The 18,146-nt window shown below is 27.6% G+C and overlaps 1 protein-coding gene across 2 annotated transcripts in view; it reads right to left on the reverse strand.

Annotated features, from left to right (window-relative positions):
• Positions 1 to 3,109: 3,109 nt before the first annotated feature.
• The window catches only part of LOC107442084 (uncharacterized), a 33,304-nt gene continuing 18,267 nt past the window's right edge, over positions 3,110 to 18,146 (reverse strand). For both annotated transcript variants that reach the window (XM_016055553.4, XM_087160702.1), the window contains exons 9-14: positions 14,130 to 14,289; positions 10,074 to 10,184; positions 8,700 to 8,814; positions 8,008 to 8,080; positions 6,471 to 6,607; positions 3,110 to 3,401 (exon numbers count right to left, since the gene is read on the reverse strand). In XM_016055553.4, the coding sequence (XP_015911039.3) occupies positions 3,285 to 3,401; positions 6,471 to 6,607; positions 8,008 to 8,080; positions 8,700 to 8,814; positions 10,074 to 10,184; positions 14,130 to 14,289 (713 nt within the window). In that variant the 3' untranslated portion in view covers positions 3,110 to 3,284. The remainder of the gene's footprint in view (positions 3,402 to 6,470; positions 6,608 to 8,007; positions 8,081 to 8,699; positions 8,815 to 10,073; positions 10,185 to 14,129; positions 14,290 to 18,146) is intronic.

An 18,146-nucleotide genomic window follows, 5' to 3' on the forward strand; every position in this document is an offset into this window, starting at 1 on the left:
TTCAAAAGCAATTATCAATTGCTTATTGCTGATAATTCTAATTTATGTTCATGTTTTGATATGAATTTTTTTTTATAATGCATTCAGATTTATATATAAATATATACATTGTACGAATTCCTATATCAGGTTGTTCGTTTAGTTTCTCGTTTAGTAACATGTTTTTATTTACATTCAAAATAAACAAATCAGTTTCCCCTTTTCAAAATGTATTTTTTTTATTTGCGATCTTTTTAAAGAAGATATTAATAAAAAACATTTTTTTCCCTATCTTGCTGCTCGCCAATAGCCCATTGTGCAGCTCTAGTGCGACGTAAATTAACAACAACAACCCTATCTTGCTGCTTGTTTTTTAACCTATAAAAAATCTATGAAATTGATATTAATTATCATATACTATATATATATATATAAAACTCTTTTTTTTTCCCATTTGATTATGTTCTCTAGATATACGAAGTTACCTAGACAATATGCTGTAAGTTATAACTTAATTTTTTTAATTTTATGTAAATATTTATCTTCGTGTTTTTATCACATTACCTAACTGTTTGTTGTGACATGAGTATTAAAAGTGGTGAAATTTTCAACAAATTAAAAAGGACTTAATTCATAGATAAATGAAAAAGTTTATCTGAATACATAAAATTTGAAAATAATTTATAAAAACTCAATATATCTTTGCCTGTGATTTAGCATTTAATTTTTTTTATGTGAAGCTTATTTCCCTATTTTTTTTTTTTAAATAAGCAGTGTTATTTTATAGTTTATTTTCTTCTTAACCTTCCTATAAACATATCAACTAGATCAGTGTTTCCCTAAGTGTTGTACGCGTACCCCCTGGGATATGGGAAAATTTTAGCGGGGGTACGCTTTCTTATGCGAAATATCTTGCAACAAACGAAAATTTCAAAAAAAATTTATTAAAAAACAAAGCTAGCCATGAAAATTTACGATTACGTATTTTTCTATTGGCCACTTTTTGCAGTTGACAGTTAATAATTAGTGGTAGGAACAGCCAGTTGTGATTTTTAACTTTTATGAAATTTTTATTACGTAGTGGTACACAGCTTTACGAAAAATTTAGAAAGGGTACACAAAAGTCAAAAGTTTGGGAAACACTGAACTAGATAATTCAATTCCCCTGCTTGTTTGCCATTTTTTTCTTATTTATGTACATTGGGTTACTGAAATTTGTTTATGTTTTTAAAATATTACTTAATGTAATAGAAATATCAAATTTAAAAAAAATCAAAACATCAATAAAATTTTTAAATAAATTTATTAGTTATATGATTTTGATGAATAAAAAAGTTAAGTATATTAACTTTTTATGTCTGTAAAATTAAAACATATAGTATTTATAGCTGATAATGTTTCTGTAAAGCATATGTAAATAAAAGTGTTTTTTTTATTCATTCTTTCTTGTATTTATTATAAAAGGTGAATATTCTTTAAAGAATTAAAAACATCTTTATCCATAAAAATTTTTTAGACTCAGGGTTAGGATTCATCTGTAACAGCAGTGTTTTTACTTTTTGATGTCTTAAATGTGAATACACAAACATCTAATTTATGTATGTTTAGTGCATTTATATACTGTTGGCGCTCAACCTCTCGATTTTAAAATTTGAATTATTTTATACATTTTATGATATTTTTATTTAAAGAATAATAATGTACTGTTTGGGAAAATATAAAAAGATGTTAAATAATTGTTATTAATATTTGGAAGCAAAAATTTTAGTATTAGAGTTAAGTACTTTTAAATGTCTTTAAAATTAAGAGTTGAATACTTTTTATTTAGAGTTGAAATGCTGTTTGATCAAATAAGAATAAGCATATTTATATTTAAAATTATCTGTGATGCTAAATTATATTCTTTCTAATATTTTTGATAACGTTTTTGCTTCAGCATTTAAACTATGAGCTTAGTGAAATTAGGTATTTGATTTTCTTAAGATTTTGTCTGCTTCTATTTTTTAAAAATATTTTTGCAACGATGCCGTTTTGGATGACAGACTTTGAAACAATGAAAAAACAATATTGCATGTAAACGAATAAGCATAGAATGATGTAAAATATAACAAAATAAATATATCAGCACTAAGACAAAAAAAAAAATGCACCAATCGGCAATGATGTTTAAAAGATATTATTTGCAGTTTAATCTTTAATAATGGAAACAAACATGATCCAAATCGGACTTTCTCTAGCAACCATATAGTACTTTGTCAGTTAAAAAATTTTAATCTTGTGTACATCACTATTGTACTTTATATTTATTGCTAAAATAACAATCTAAATGATGTTTATTTGAAAATCTTGCTAATTACATTCATTAAGACTGATCAGCAAATAAGTCAGTAGAATAGGTATAGAACAGTAAAATTTGCTTAAAATAATTGATTTTACTTTATCACTAATTTTCATTTCATCATACTCATTACTATGAATCATTTTAGTTATAGGTTCCTATGTACCTATGGGACAAACTGTTCCACAAGTAAATAACATATAGTAAAAAAATATATTGTAATTCACTTGGTAGTTTTGAGTGAAAAAGAAATAGTCATTTACACTTCTGATCCAAGGTAGAACATATTATTCATGCTCAATTTTATAATCAGTTTTTAAATTTTTTTTCAAACACAAATAAGTTACAAAGGAATACAACTTTTATTACATGAATGTAAAGTAAAGTTTACAGTGACAAGAATATTTTTATGTCTGAAGAAAGTATAGTCCATTCTATCACAATTCGGTCAATATATTTTTTCCTACTGTCGATTGTGGCAATTAGTTTGAAAACCAAATATTTAAAATAAGTTGTAAAACTCTTTTGTTATAAGGCAAATACATAGTTCATTCGACAATATAACTTAAATTGCCTACATTTAGTTTTGCTGTATAGGTTCAATAAAACAAAACTATTCCAATTAAACCCATGTTATTACTAATTATAAGTATTCAAGAATTAATTTTCTATGTTGGACTAGTCTAGTTGTTTTTATAGCAGGAAAACTTTTAAGTAAAGAAATGTTCAATAAAATAAGATGAAGTATTTTTAGTATTTCATTACATGACGCATAAATAAAAAGTATAACAATAATTTTTATGAACTTTTATTGTATTAACAATAAGAATACAGATGGGGTGGAAAACAAGCAAATGAAAATGTTTATTTTTCAAAAATGCTTAAACATAGGTAAAACTCAGATGAATTGCACGAGATTTCCAAATTTTACATCTTAAGAATGATAGCAATAAAAAGTATAAAAGAATTAAAAACGCCTGTCCTTTGATGAATGCCCCCTTGATCTCTTTCTGATTGCTTTTCGTAATTCAGTTCTTCCTTCTGTAGATCCATCAGTATAGTCCAGTTCCACATTTAGTATTTTCTAAGAAAGTAATTTTATCAATAATTAGTTATTGCAGAAAAAAAAATGCTTTCTATATTCTTATTTTAAACTTTTTTGCCCACATGCTTGTAGAAAAAGAGAATGGAAACGGAGTTTCAAAAACAGTAATGCATTTCTCTCTTCCGAATAGATTACATTTGAATCTTTCATTTTGTGATGTACTGTTAACCAACCATATAGCCAGTACATAAATATTACCTTAAAACCTGTTTAAAAAAGTTTTAGCGAAAAAAAATTGCTTTTCACATATTAATCAGGGCTGAGAGTTTCTTCCTCACACATGTATCAACATAACACATTATCTAACCTAACAGGTTAAACCTCCTTCCTTGCTACAAAGTTTGAAATTGATATTTACATTAAAAAAGACATGATAGCTCAGAGTTTAATGTACCCTGTGGCAGAATCGTGATGACACAGTGACATTGTCGCAGAATGTCACTGAGTTGTTGCAGAAAGATTTTTCATTTGGGAAGTAAAGAATTTTACATTTCTTTTATGCAGAAATTTTCGAAAGATTTTATATTTTCTTCAGAATTATATTCAAAAGATGTCGTTCTCGCGCATCAGAGTGGAAAAAAAAAGCTTATGATTTTTCTATTCTCATTTGAGAATAATGAAAAATAAAGAATAATGAAGTAAAAAATTTGCTTTTCTTTTCTGTAGAAATGTTTATTTTATTTTTGCAGTTCTATTACTACTGATTTCCACAAAGCTTTTAAAATCTGATATTTTTAATGTGATATTATTATTTATTACAACAACCGTATCTCAAAATGAAAACACGGATTTAGTAACCCCTTTTCGAAGAGCACGATTCGCGTGATTTCGCTGTCGATCTCTTTTTTCGGTAGTTACTGCTACAGATTTCACGATTTTTTTAAATGTGATTACAAAATGTGAGAATATCGCCCATAATATTAGTATAAAAAATATTACATATCCAATTAAAAAATAATTTTATTTGATCCAATTTATTTTTTGAAGTTAATGTTTCTGTTACTTTAAATTAGAAACATGTATGTTTGTTATTTTTAAGTATCTTGAAGAAACAGTATTAGAGAGGTATGTAGCAGAAAGCCCGATAAAATTCTGCCACAGGGTTTAGGTACTGAGATGTCATAATGAAGGGTTAGCATCAGATTGATGGGTACCTATTTGAGAAATATGAGTTGTCAATGCTGAATGATATGACGATACTGAAACATGCCTTGGATTTTTAACCTCCATAACTGATAACTGGCAGTTGAAGGCATTCTTTACTGTAGTTTATTCACATTAAAAAATTAAACAGTCAAGCGGCTGTGTCTACCATATACTGACCATTCACTGCTTTCTTTTGCATAATTCAATTCACAAAACAGTAGGAGTTCTTGTAAAATGCTGATTAGAATTAGTGATGGGGAAAAAACTTTGATTGAGAGCAGTGCCAAATCTCTTTATTTTTAAACATATGTTTTTAACAAAGGTAATTGAAAAGAAATTTTGAGATAGGTTTGTTCACAGTTTTATAGCTGAAAACTTAAACTAATCGAAATAGGTATGAAGAATATAAATTAAATTATTATTATTTTTTTATTCTACAGACATACACTTTTGCATTCAAACCCAATTTGAGTGGAGTTGATGGTATAAAAGTCATTATTTTTAAATCAATCATTGCATATCCTGCACTAGTTATATTTCCAAAATATAATATGGCAATACAATGTGTGAGAAATAATAAAGGTGGAAAACATCTTGTTCACATTGGATACATCCTTTGGTGTGGACAAGGGTTCCAAGTAATTCAGATATCCGGAATAGCGATGGTCACGAGCATCCCGGATAATTGGTTCTCTACTGCAGTGTTCCCCAACATATGTGTGTATATATATGTATATCTATATTGATCCGCGGATTGGTACCAGTCCGTGGATCAAATGGTACCGGGCAGCCCATTTCATTGAAACTGAATTTAAATTCCTAGGTTTATCCATAAATTAAAAATATCTGTGTTCCATTAAAATTTTATTTATTTAAAAAAGGGGGACATTAACCAAAACAAAGCAACAGAATAAACTGGATGTAAGCAACACACTTCGGCTGTCATTGTCTCCGATTACCCCCAGATGGAACTGTCTCATTGCAAAGAAAGCTCAGGGTTCTCATTGATTTGACGTTCTAGTAAGTTAAAATGTTAAATCACTTTATATTTTTTTTTCGGTGTAACAGTATTTTATTTTGAAATCATGTTTAAATAAAATTAAATCGAAATTAATAAATCAAAATAATAAAAAATATAGACAATCAACACCCCCCCCCCCCAGCGGGCCGCTGCAAAATTATCAAACGTTGACAGGTCCGTGGTGATAAAAAGGTTGGGGAACACTGCTCTACTGTACTAAAATGACCAATATATTGGTTAAATATTCTGCTCCTTCAACTTTGTAGGCCTAAAAATACTAAACTCTAATTAATCAATTTCTAAGTTAATGCTACATGTATGTTTTCATTGTTTGTTTGTTTTTTAAATACTATAAAATAATTTTTTTGCAAAATAACAACGAAAGTCATTCACTATTTTTACAGATCTTTATTTTTGGTTGAGAGGGGAACGGAAAATTTTTATGCACGTTTATATGGCAGGAAGATAATGTATGTATATATATATTTTCATTATATTAAAACAAAAAAATTTTTGGATAGAAAATTGAGCATGATTATATTTCACAGTTTTAAAAAAATATAAACTTAAAATTAACTAGATTTATCTGAGCAATTAGGAACATTTTAAAAAAGTGATTAAAAAGTTAATATTACTCAGAAATGAATTTTTTTTTATATTTAAATTTATTTTATATATATATATACACACACACACACATATGTATATCTACACACATATATATATTAATGTTGCCATCAAAGAATGCTTAAGTAATGTTTAAAATATTAATCACTTAATATGGTTAATTTCATTTTCAAATATTTATGAAAATGTATATTAATAAGCATATTTATGAACTTAAAGAATGAATAATTATTATTTCAAAATTCTTAACATACCTGTTTATATATGACATCACGAGGGATAAGAATGTTTCCGCTTAATATAGCGTTCACTCTGTCATTCAATGTATTGCAACTAAGTGGAGTGACTATATAAAGCAAATGTTGTTCTTCATCAACAGCTCGCACAAAACCTTTAAAATAAGAGAACCAATTAAAACAGTGAGTATAAGAATGAATAAATACCTATTTAAATATGCAGAAGACCAATCATTTGAACAATTACTATAAAATGCTTCAAATCTAGCAATATTATTGCCAACAATTTATAAACAGACTTCTTTCTTTAAAAAGACTATAAAAGCATAACTCATTATAATTATATTTATTTAACTGAGATAAATCATTTTGCGAATAAGGAACAATAATTTGATTTTTAAAGTAAAACAATTATTTGAAAAAATGCTCTATCTTACAATCTTAAAATTTACAATAGAAAATTTTTTTTTACTATAGTTAGTGTTTATTAACTATGTATCTATAACTACTCTCTTCTATCCCTGAACTATAGGGCATACGGGTATAATGCGGAAAAAAAAGAAAAAAAAACCCTCCCTGAATAACTAAATGATCTAATAATTAGGTACTAGGACTCAATGATAATGATTCAAAAGAGTGACATCAAATATGCGAAATAATTAGTATAGACCATATTTTAAGTTACAAAATCAAATACAAAAACATACTTTTTCAGAATTTTTTTCCCCCCCTGGATTTGAATTTCTAACTAGTTGTTTAGTCAAGAGAGTGGTGCAAAGCTTGGACCTCTCAATGTTAATTTTGCCTTTCGTGTATTTCGTCATATTTTACACGAATTTCTTTAGCAAATCAAAACATTTTTACACACAATTATAAAATTAACTTAAAGATAAATTTATGCAAAAACTAAGTTTGAATAATTATTTTTTTGATTATTTAAAAATAATCGAAAAAATTATGAATTGAAAGTAACACAATTTTTTATATCATTTTAAAGAATGTTTTATATGCCAAAATACAAAATTTAAATAAAATCATGGGAATAGTAACTGACTTCTTAAAAAATTGATTTCTCAGGAACTATTCGACCAATTTCATAATTTTTTTTATTATTAGCATATAAATTACATTCCTTAAAATGAAGCAAAAAATTGTCTATCTGGCCAGTGCGTTCGTCTAAAAATCGTCATATCTAAGATTTTGTGAGAAAAATATTTTTTCCTAAATGACAATGCTGTGTAAAACACTTTCTGAGATATGGAATTTTTATAAGAAATAATTGTAATAGATATAAAAATTCTATAATTTGAATCTCAATAACTGATTACTATTTCTGACAATTCAAAGAGTGATCATTTTTCAGATATACTGAAGAATTTTACAGTGTTTGTAAAAAAATACGATTTTTCCTATTGATTCCTTAACATTTAGTGCCAAAATCATATTTCCCTACAATTCCAGGATTTCCCTGACCAGTGGTACCTTGTTTCAAGGTTATACACATAAATGTTCTTAAATCTTCAAACTATTTGTTAAATGGTTTAAAGTAGCTTACCATAGCCTAAGCAGTCATTGTCAGGCTCCTCCTCTAAAGTAAGAGGATAATCAGGACTTGTAGGAGTCAATATCTAAATAAAATTTGAAAGAGAAAAGAAAATTATACAAGGCATACAAATGATAATCAGAAACATCTAATATTTAAATTTATCCTCAGAAACAAAGTAAAGAATGCTGGTTTATTCAAAACTCTCGAAAAAACTTTTTTCGTTTACTTATTAAATAGAGGAGAAGAGATTAATGTAAAATAATTTAATATATATAATTTTTCGATTGTTTAAAAATAAACAAACAGGTAAATAATTTGCGAAAATAAATAAATGCATACACAAAAATCCAAACACTTGAATTTTTCTTCATATTTTTTTATTCTAATCAAATTAAAAAAGTAAAATTAAGATAATTTTTTGGTAATCAAACAAGTACCAAAACTTTACCAAAAGTTGTAAAAACAATATATTAAAAAATTGTAAACATGTAATCATAAAGATTATATTTAAAACTTAAAATATTGATGAAATAATTGTACTTTAGAAGAGTTAATGATAGAGAAGTAATATTAAATAAATAAATAAAAAATTAGCGAATTAATAACTTTATTCAAATAATAGTTTTATTTGAGAAAATCAACCTTGATTAATTGTTAAACACCAATAAAAGAAATAAATGTATTATGGAATAAACACTCACACAAGATTCTTTAACATGACAGAGAGCCACAACACTGGCATTAAGAGCCTCATAATATCTGTTATGCATCAATCTTTTGTTGAAATTATAAACTGCAATGTTGTCCCAACAAATGCTGAAATAAAGAAGAATTATTAGACACTAACAATTTATTGATAGAAACTTATGCTTCTTCTACCAGACAGAATTTTTTTTAAGGGGTCACAGTACCCAAAAAATGACAAAAATACCAAAATTTTTTTATTGCTTATAATAAAACTTCAAACTATTTCAAATGTACAGAAAAAAATTCATCTTTCTATCTACATTTTTAAAAAAGTTATGAATGAGTTTAAATTGTTCTAATACAGAAACTTGCTCAGCAGTCTGACTTCAAAGTGCTTTCTCGCATAGATGATAATTTTGTGTCTTAATCTTAATTAAATCCCTAAGGAATTTTTTCTATTTAAGATAAAGCTTTGAAGTAAACTTTTTTATCTTGAGTATAATACTCTTATTTAAAATGTGCATGGAATAAGCATTTTATGAGGTATTATAACTTTTACGGCATGTTATATATACCTAACAGGAGTTTTTACCCTTTTTTTCTACTTTTTTACAAAATAATCTATAAAAAATATTCTAATTGATATATCAACAAATGAATGCACAAAATTGTTAAGATAAATATTGCAAGCACTATGAAAAAAACTTTTTTTGAAAATATGTTAAAATAAAAAAGTCTTAGGGATTTAAAAATTTAGAATTTTTTCGACTTTTTTTAAAATTTAAAAAAATTAAGCAGTTTAATCATTTTTTGAAGATAAATTATTGATTATAACTTAAATGAGCATGTAAAGCATCCTCAAAATGAATGATTATACCTTTATTTTAAAAAATTGTTGCAAAGGTACTGTGACCCCTTAAAAATTAACTTACAGGTATAAGTTATACATTCTAATGTAACTTTTTTAAAAGTAAATAAATGAACAAGATATAACAAATAATAATAAGAGTAGACTTTTACTAATAACTAACTTTAATTATGAAAAGTGGCAGCATTTTGCAGCGATGTCTGAAGCTCAATTGCACATTAAAATTTTTAGCAACAGGCCGCAAAAATCTGTTTTTGTCATTCACCGCAATGATTGGTCACTTATTCCCATTACACGAGCCAACTTTCTTATGGAAACTGCCTCTGCCAGATTGAAATTGCTTTTTGATAATCTTACGACGGTCGGAAGAGTTCAACATATGTTTCCATCCAATTCCAGAATGTCAACCATCACTGCAAAGCTTTTTGAAACAGCAGATTGCATCAGACACTGTTGGCTAAGGCTCATTAAGGGAAAAAAAATTACAAAAAACAAAAACACATGTACAAAATTTACATACCAGGCAGGTCTGAATTCATTCAGGGTATGTGGCTGTAAAAAATAAGTTTGACACTGGCCAATATATGATAAGAGTGCCCAATCTCTCAAATCTTGAGGACGATTGTCGCCCCTAAAATAACAAAAGTAGAATAATATTAATACTAAGAGTATTGTTGTAATCAGTAAAGAGACGCAACTTCAAATAAATATTATAAATAACTTTTTTTTTATATTATTGCAACCATTTGCTACAGCGTATAAAATCATAGCAGAACAAAAGAATTCAAAGTGAAATTAAATTAAATGTAAAACAGTGAAAAATAAAAATTTATTATTTGTAATTTGCTGTTTAAATTTATTTTTCAAAAAATTAGAGGAAAAATTCCTGTATCAGTTTTTTTCCAATTTATATTTTAAAATTAAGTCATAAATTCAACTGGTTTCCTTTAAACCTTGGTATTATAAATCAAGTGCACTAAGCACATCAAGCGTAAGGACAAAAGAGTTAATATAAATTTCCTCTCTATATAATTACTAAGTTTTATGAAATAATGTACTTATTATAAACATGGAAAAGAAACAAATGAGTGTATTTCAAACTAAGATAACAAAATAAGTTTCTTCATTCAGGGAATGCTTTACATGTTCTTAACATTCAAACAATTTTGAAAACTTTTCATAACCCATACAGTAAACTATACTATCGTGACATTAACAAAAAGATGAAAAGTCACTATACCAATAATCATACATTTTTTCTAAATGTATTAAAAACTTTAAAAAAAGATGGCATGTTAAAGGTAAAAAAAAAAAAATGAATCAAACTATCTATTATTAATCCTTATTAAATCCCACTAGTTGTCTGACAATGGGGGTGACCATAAGCAGAATGTATGATGGGAATCTTTTCCCTTGTTGGGTCATCCTAGGCCACAGCTAAAACTAGCAAGTGAAATTTGAAAGGAGTCAGTTTTCTATCTCATGGTGTTCAACGCCACTTTGCAAATAGAAATCATAAAATCTCCCATCAGTCATGATTGAACTGGCCTAGCCTATTGGCTAGACCAATGGTTCCTGAATAGTGTTCCACAGTACCCTATTTCTCGGTGACAAGGGTTCCAAGAATTTAAATCTTTAAAATTAATAATTATTTTTGAAAACTGTAATTATATTAAAATATGTATTAAGTATTATTATAAAGTAAAATTCCAGTAAAAAAAAAGAAGCAAAATGTATGATAAATTTTATTAGTATTTCTTGTCAAACTTTTCAATTCAATATTAAATGTCCCAATTCAAGAATAATGAATACTATTTCCCTGATAACCATTCTCAAAGTTTACAACAGTTCTGTTATAAAAATCATTGAGCTTGTAGTGTATATCTAACACTACAAAAATACACTTCCAATTCCCTAGCATATAAGACATGTTAACTCGATTCTATGTTGGGGTACCCTTTCATAGATGAAGGCTGACATTATCGATAATTACTCTCCCCACAAGCTTATTTTTTTTTCAGTAAATGTTTTCCGCTAAAACAAATTCAAAACCAGACTTAATGCAACTCCAGTCCAGAATTATTCAACTGTTTGACATAAAACCTATTATTTTAAGAGTTTTATTAATAAAACGATTGTTGAAAAAAATTTCCTTTCTAAATTTTATTTTATTCTGTAATGGATGGTGAACGGCTAATCCAAATTTGAGTTTACGAATGGTTAACTCCGTAGCCTTGCAATTTTGTACCCAATCCAGAGGACAAGGGAACTCCTAGATCAACTATTGGGACAAACTAGCCTTGTGAAGAAATTTTGATGAAATTATCCCGCTTTTGCGTTTTTTGGAGTGGAGAACCATGAAAACCAGGCAGGTTTAGCTCAAACAGTAATGGAATTTTAACTCATATTCCGTCTAACACTGAGGATATTTTAAGTCAGTACTGTGTGAGTCAGGAGAAAAATTCTTATTGACCAGCCAAAGTTAGGATTTGAACCTTGGTCAACTTATTGGGAGGTAATTGCACGAACCCTGCCAATGCTCTTCAAAATAATTAGCAGTCCTTCTTTTGTCATTATGTATAACAGCTGCTAATAAATTTTATTCATATATTTGAAACCCGCGCAAAAAATGTTTGATCATTTTGGGTTCAGCATTTGTAAAAAATTGGGAACCACAGGGTTAGACCAGTTAGAGTAACAACAACATTATTAATTAATTGTGAAAATTGTATTTTCTAGCTCAATATTATTTACTGTGTGCTTTTTTTTATTTATTTCCATCATCCTAATTTGACATAGCTTTAAATGTTTCATGTTCTATTCAGTTATTCCAATACTAGATTTAATAAATATCCTTGCAATATTCATGATAATAGTAAAGTTACCTGAAACTACACCACATTATACACTGTTATGTACGCATCTCACAATTTTGGCTTCGTAGGATACTTAAAATGAATGATTTTTTTACAAAAGTACATATTCTCTTATTGCAGAAGCAATAAAAAATTGAAAAATAAATCAAGAAAAGCCTTTAAAAAATTAAAACCATTTTTAAATTTTCAGAAATTAAAAAAAACAAAAACAAAAAAAAAACATTTTCTTTTATTTGCACCATAGCAACAAATATTCCATAAAATTAAGGATCAGCAAAAAATAAGTTTGATTGAAAATCTCTTTTTTAAAATTATTAGAATCGAAAACTTAGATTTTTCATGATGGTGAAAAGTTTGCAACGTCATGGTTTGACTGTAGATGGATCATTTTCAATTTATGAGAAACATAGGAAAATAAATGTATTTACTGTATTTTACTTACATTTAAGCACTTCAATGTTAAGAAGAAAATTTACATCTACTCCATAGCACATTGAATTTCTGAACCAAAAGACTATTTTAATCTAGTAAATATCTGCTAACAAGCAGTATAGTTAGCAATTAAACCAATTTTAAAAAAAAGCTCCGATTTGTAAATTAGTTAAAATAGCAAACTAATGTAATGTTAATAGCAAACTTTTTAATGATAAACAAACTTAACTTCCTTTTCTTCTACTAATTTTGAGGGTCTACAAAATCTTTCAACAAAAAATAAGCACCCTTTAAGCGCTTTTCAAGCACTCAAAAATCTTTTTAAGCACTTTGAAAAATATCATAATTAGACAGAGTTGGCAAGTTTTTGACAACTGATGGTTTTATCCGGTTTTATTTACAGTGACGAAGAAGATGGCGCGTCACAAATGATGAAATTAAACAGAGAAATGAAATTGTCTATCACCAATAGAGAAAAAAAAACTGTCAATGTTTAGTTGGTCCCCGTAATCAGCAAAAATTCGAGAGATTTCTCGATTCCAATGCAAAGGGCGGAAAATGAAGTCTGAAATTGAAAATCTCTTGCAAAATGCAGCAGGGTTGCACATGAGAGTCAAAACTCCTTACCACTGAATCCAGCTCAGTGTACACAAGTGTGGACCTGCAAGTATTTCATCAAACATGTAAAACAAATGGTGTTTTCATACACTACAGACTGGCGGTACGCCAAAATAGATTGGGGTTGAATTAATTGTGAAAACGTTGATTAGGACAATGTCTTTTTGCTATATTTGTAGCAAAAATCAACATGGTAAAGAAAAATATCACATTTCGGAAAAGGGAAAATTAAGCACTTTTTAAAAACACCCAATGAAAAAAGCACCTTTAAGGGCTTCTAAAAACGAAAATAAGCACCTTTAAGCACTTTTTAAAAACGCTACGCACCCTGTACAAATTTTCTGCATTGCAGCAATAGAGGACTGGATATAAAACTTAGTTTTACACACAAAAATCGAGTTATTAAGTGAACTTTTTAAAATTTATTTACACATGAAAAGGAAATGCATCCACACTTCTAGAATGGTATACAAACTGTAGTGGCATTTTAGAATTTTGCTAAAGCTTTTAGGCTAAGGAACTTTTGAATCCAGCTGTAATTCTTATCTTAGATCTAAGCTTATTGGAGAGCAGAGGCTCTGACTCATATACATATATATACACACACACTAAAATATAAAAACAGAGGTTTTAAATGGAAAGATAATTACTGCTTAGTGGAAGTTGCTGCATCTCTTTCAAAGCCAACAGAACACCTGAGTAACCTTCCTTCTAAAGTCATTTCTAGATCACTCAAAGAAGAACTCAGTTCAATTTCAACCACAGGCAATAAAGTTTTCTTGATGTGTTCATGAATTAAATTACCAACACCTACAATAAGCATAAAACAATTAATCAACCTCAGTATTGATTTACATTTTTAAAGAAAAAGATCATAAGAAAAATATTTTTGTTTATTCTTAGTTCAGATTTAAAAAAAAAAAAAAAAAACAATCAAGGATAATGTTGGAACAGCAGGATGAGTCATTTTGACCTAAAATCAATTTCTGTTTAGTTTTTCTCTAGAAGTATTTTTTTTTTTTTTTTTTTTACTTTTTATTTGTTTAAGAGAAAAAATAATAAATAACATTTTATGGTATTTTCCTGCGTATAAGTGAACCTTCTATTCAAACCAGATGGAAGATTTTGCATGCACTTGTTGTATAAGTTAATCTTTTAATTCACACTTGCTGACAAAGAGATAGCTAGAATTTTTCTTTCTTTTTTTCCTACGAAATGAAAATACTACACTTTTTGGGGAAGAGTGAAATTCACTTCAGAGGAGTAAAAAATAATTACATTTTAAATTACAGAAACTGACTTTTTCGATAAACTATTATATAAAAATAAATAAATTCTTTCAATTTCATAAAAATTAAAATAATTTTTTTTATTTTAGCACTTCCTATGATTTTACAACATTATTAAGTTTAAAACTAGACATATTTCCATTCTGTTAATTAAATTCTGGCCCTTGCTTTGATAGTCATGCTATTATTTTTAATCATTTGTCAATCGATTTCCTTTATAAGTTTTATTCCGCTTAGGATTATAATTCCTCTTCTACATTAAGTTTTTTTGCAAGGGTATTGCTACAGCAGACTCTTGATGTAGTGGGAAACAGAGAAAAAAAATTCAAGAAAAAATTTCAAGAATGCAGCTTTTTAAACTTTTTTTAATTATTATTTAAAATGCAAAACGCAAATTAATTCACAGCGTGAGAACATACCTGACTAGTTTTTAAAAAAATTATTTCTGATTTTCAATCTGCGCAACATGCTTGTAGAGGAGTTAAAAATGTCTCTGCATCTTGAAAAACAAAGTTTGAGCCAATTACGATGATATGTCTTACTATGGCACAGTCGACACATTGAGAAATTTGTGATTTCTCACACCTATAGTACCAACTCAATAGAACTAAGGTTTGTTCTTAAGAGTTTGATTTTTATCACATAAAAGTTTTAAATGTGTTATAATTGCAATATTTTTTATGTCTTTTATCTTATTGATCAAACAAAACTTATAGGCTACATTGGGTTAAAAATTAACAATGATCAAGGAATGCCAAGTTTGACTCAGGCCACTATAATATAAATTAGCAGCAATTTTTCTGTTTAATGTTTAAGTCTGTGTTTTTGTCACAAAACAGTATATTTCCTCACAATTGTAATTTTATAACTAAACTCACTTAATTAATAAAAAATCTAATTGGGACACATAAATGGTCAGTGAAAATGTGCATGGTATAGAGTAGTAGTATTTTGGTCTAGTGAAAATGTGCACGGTATAGACAAGTAGTATCTTGGTCTAGTGAAAATGTGCATGGCATAGAGTAGTAAAATATTCGTATAGTGAAAATGTGTATGGTATAGACTAGTAGTATTTCGATCTAGCGAAAATGTGCGAGGTAAAGACTAGTAGTATTTTGGTCTAGTAAAAGTTAACATGGTATAGACTAGCAATATTTTGGTCTAGTGAAAACAGGGTTCATACAGAGATCAGAAGAAGAAATCAAGGGAGTATCCAAGGAGTCCAAAATTTTAAGGACTTATCAAAAATTAAAAAGCAGTTATAAAGAACTCGTAAAAATGTATAGTTTGCATATTTTTTTCTAGCCCTTTTGAAATAAATTTTGACCTAGTCAAACTTCACATCTATACAACACAATAATCTAAGGAGTTTCTAAGGACTAATTTAGAAATCTAAGTAGTTCCAAGTACTCCTTGGAGACTTTTTTATTTCCTAGGAGTATAAGGAGTCTGTACGCACCCTGTGAAAATGTTCATGATATAGATTAGTACTATTTTGGTCTAGTGAAAATGTGCATGGTATCGACTAGTAAAGTAACTGGTCCTTTGGACAAGTGACTAAATTTTCTTAATTTCTACCTTTGCTATGTGTCATTCGCTATGCTACTGGAAAAAAAAAAGTAGAGTTCAAAATTTAGTGCTAATAAAGTCCCCCAAATTCTTATTGTAATTTAGGGGTTAAAAAAGTCAAACAATACATCGGAATATTCAGTATGAGATTAAGTTGAAACATTTGGATCTGTAGCAATGGATTGCCTTAAATAAACCCAAAATTGCACACAGGATAGAACTGAATATTTCACTGATTTTTTTTCAGAATAGGAAATTGTTTTGGTCTTCATTATTATTATTATTTTAAATAGAGTTTGCATAAATAATAGTTTCAAGTTCTGGATTAATTAGATGCCATTGTAAGTGCTTATAAGTAAAACATTGGCAAGAGCAAAGTAAGAGAAAATAACAAAAATGTTAAATTAAAGAAAGAAAAAAATCTAAATTTGACTGCTTTGATTTCTATTAATTAGGAACGTTTTAAAAATTTAAATACTTGCAATTAGCCAAGGACCCATAATAACTATTGATAACTAGGGCTTTCTGATGAAAATTCAATTCACTGATAAATCAATATAAAATTATTTACGAGTAAGAAAATGCCCTTTTACTAAAAATTAATTACTTAAAAGTTTTTTTTTTATAACGTAATATGTGAATAGTTAGGATCTACTACAGTGAGGAAAAGTGTTATTCTCTCAGTGTAGAAACAAAAGTAGTAATACTTGTTACAATCCCCAAAGCTAATGTATAGTTTTTGGGAAAAATTCTTCAGGCTAATTATGTAGTTTTTTAGCTAATTTTTGATTAGCAGACAGAGAGAGGGATGCACATTGTGTATACATCTATACATAATACTAATAATAAACAATAAGATTGTAGATTTGATTTTATAAAAATATACGTATTTTTAAAAAGTTGACAATATCATTCCCTAATGCCACCCTTGTGTTAAAAATAAGAATGCATTTCAATAATAAAAAAATACATTGATGTGTTATGTATGTGAAATTATTGATGCATATATATAAGCTTGTTTAGAATTTTTAAATAATTCTATTTCTTCAGAAAGTGATTATTTTGTTTAACAAAACCAAATACGATGACTGAGTATTAATTAGTTTAATGAATGATAAATACTTGGTTTTATCTACCTTATGGATAAAACAATAATTAAAACTATGATTCAAATTTTCCTTAACTGATTGATAAAATTTATTCTACTTTAGCAACATTTATATTTATAGCCTATTAAATTCATAACTTATTTAGATAACTAAAGAAAAGATTAAATAACTTATAAAGATAAAGTTACATTAAAATAATTTTCTTCTTCTTACCCAGCACAGCCGGTTACCGGCCAAGGCAGTCCCATTTAGTTTAATCTATCTAGATCTTTTAGATACTATATTTCTCCATCTATTAACTCCCAAGCGCTTAATTCACTTCTCTAGTCTATCTAATTATCTTGTTCCAGCTCTTCCTCACTTTCTTTACATTGAAATAATAACTCTAATTATTAGCAACTTTTGAAATAGTAATTACTAACATTCCAAGAAAAACATTGTAGAAATGATCGTCAGTGGAACTTACATTCTGAATAACAATAAAATTAAAAACACTTATATCATTCAACTAAAGAAGGGACAATATATAAAGCTAAACAACACGCAAAGAGTTAAAATAATGTATATAAACAAACCTACTATATAATTTCAGCTCTAAATAAAGAAAATTGCAAACTAAATTAGATATAGATATATAAATAAATATAAACAAGTTGATTTACTAGTTGAAATTTTTTTAACAAGTCCATGTTTCCTTCTT

The sequence above is a fragment of the Parasteatoda tepidariorum genome, chromosome 1 (assembly GCF_982258835.1).
Source record: "Parasteatoda tepidariorum strain Cologne lab strain chromosome 1, Ptep-v5.0, whole genome shotgun sequence".
Taxonomy (NCBI): domain Eukaryota; kingdom Metazoa; phylum Arthropoda; class Arachnida; order Araneae; family Theridiidae; genus Parasteatoda; species Parasteatoda tepidariorum.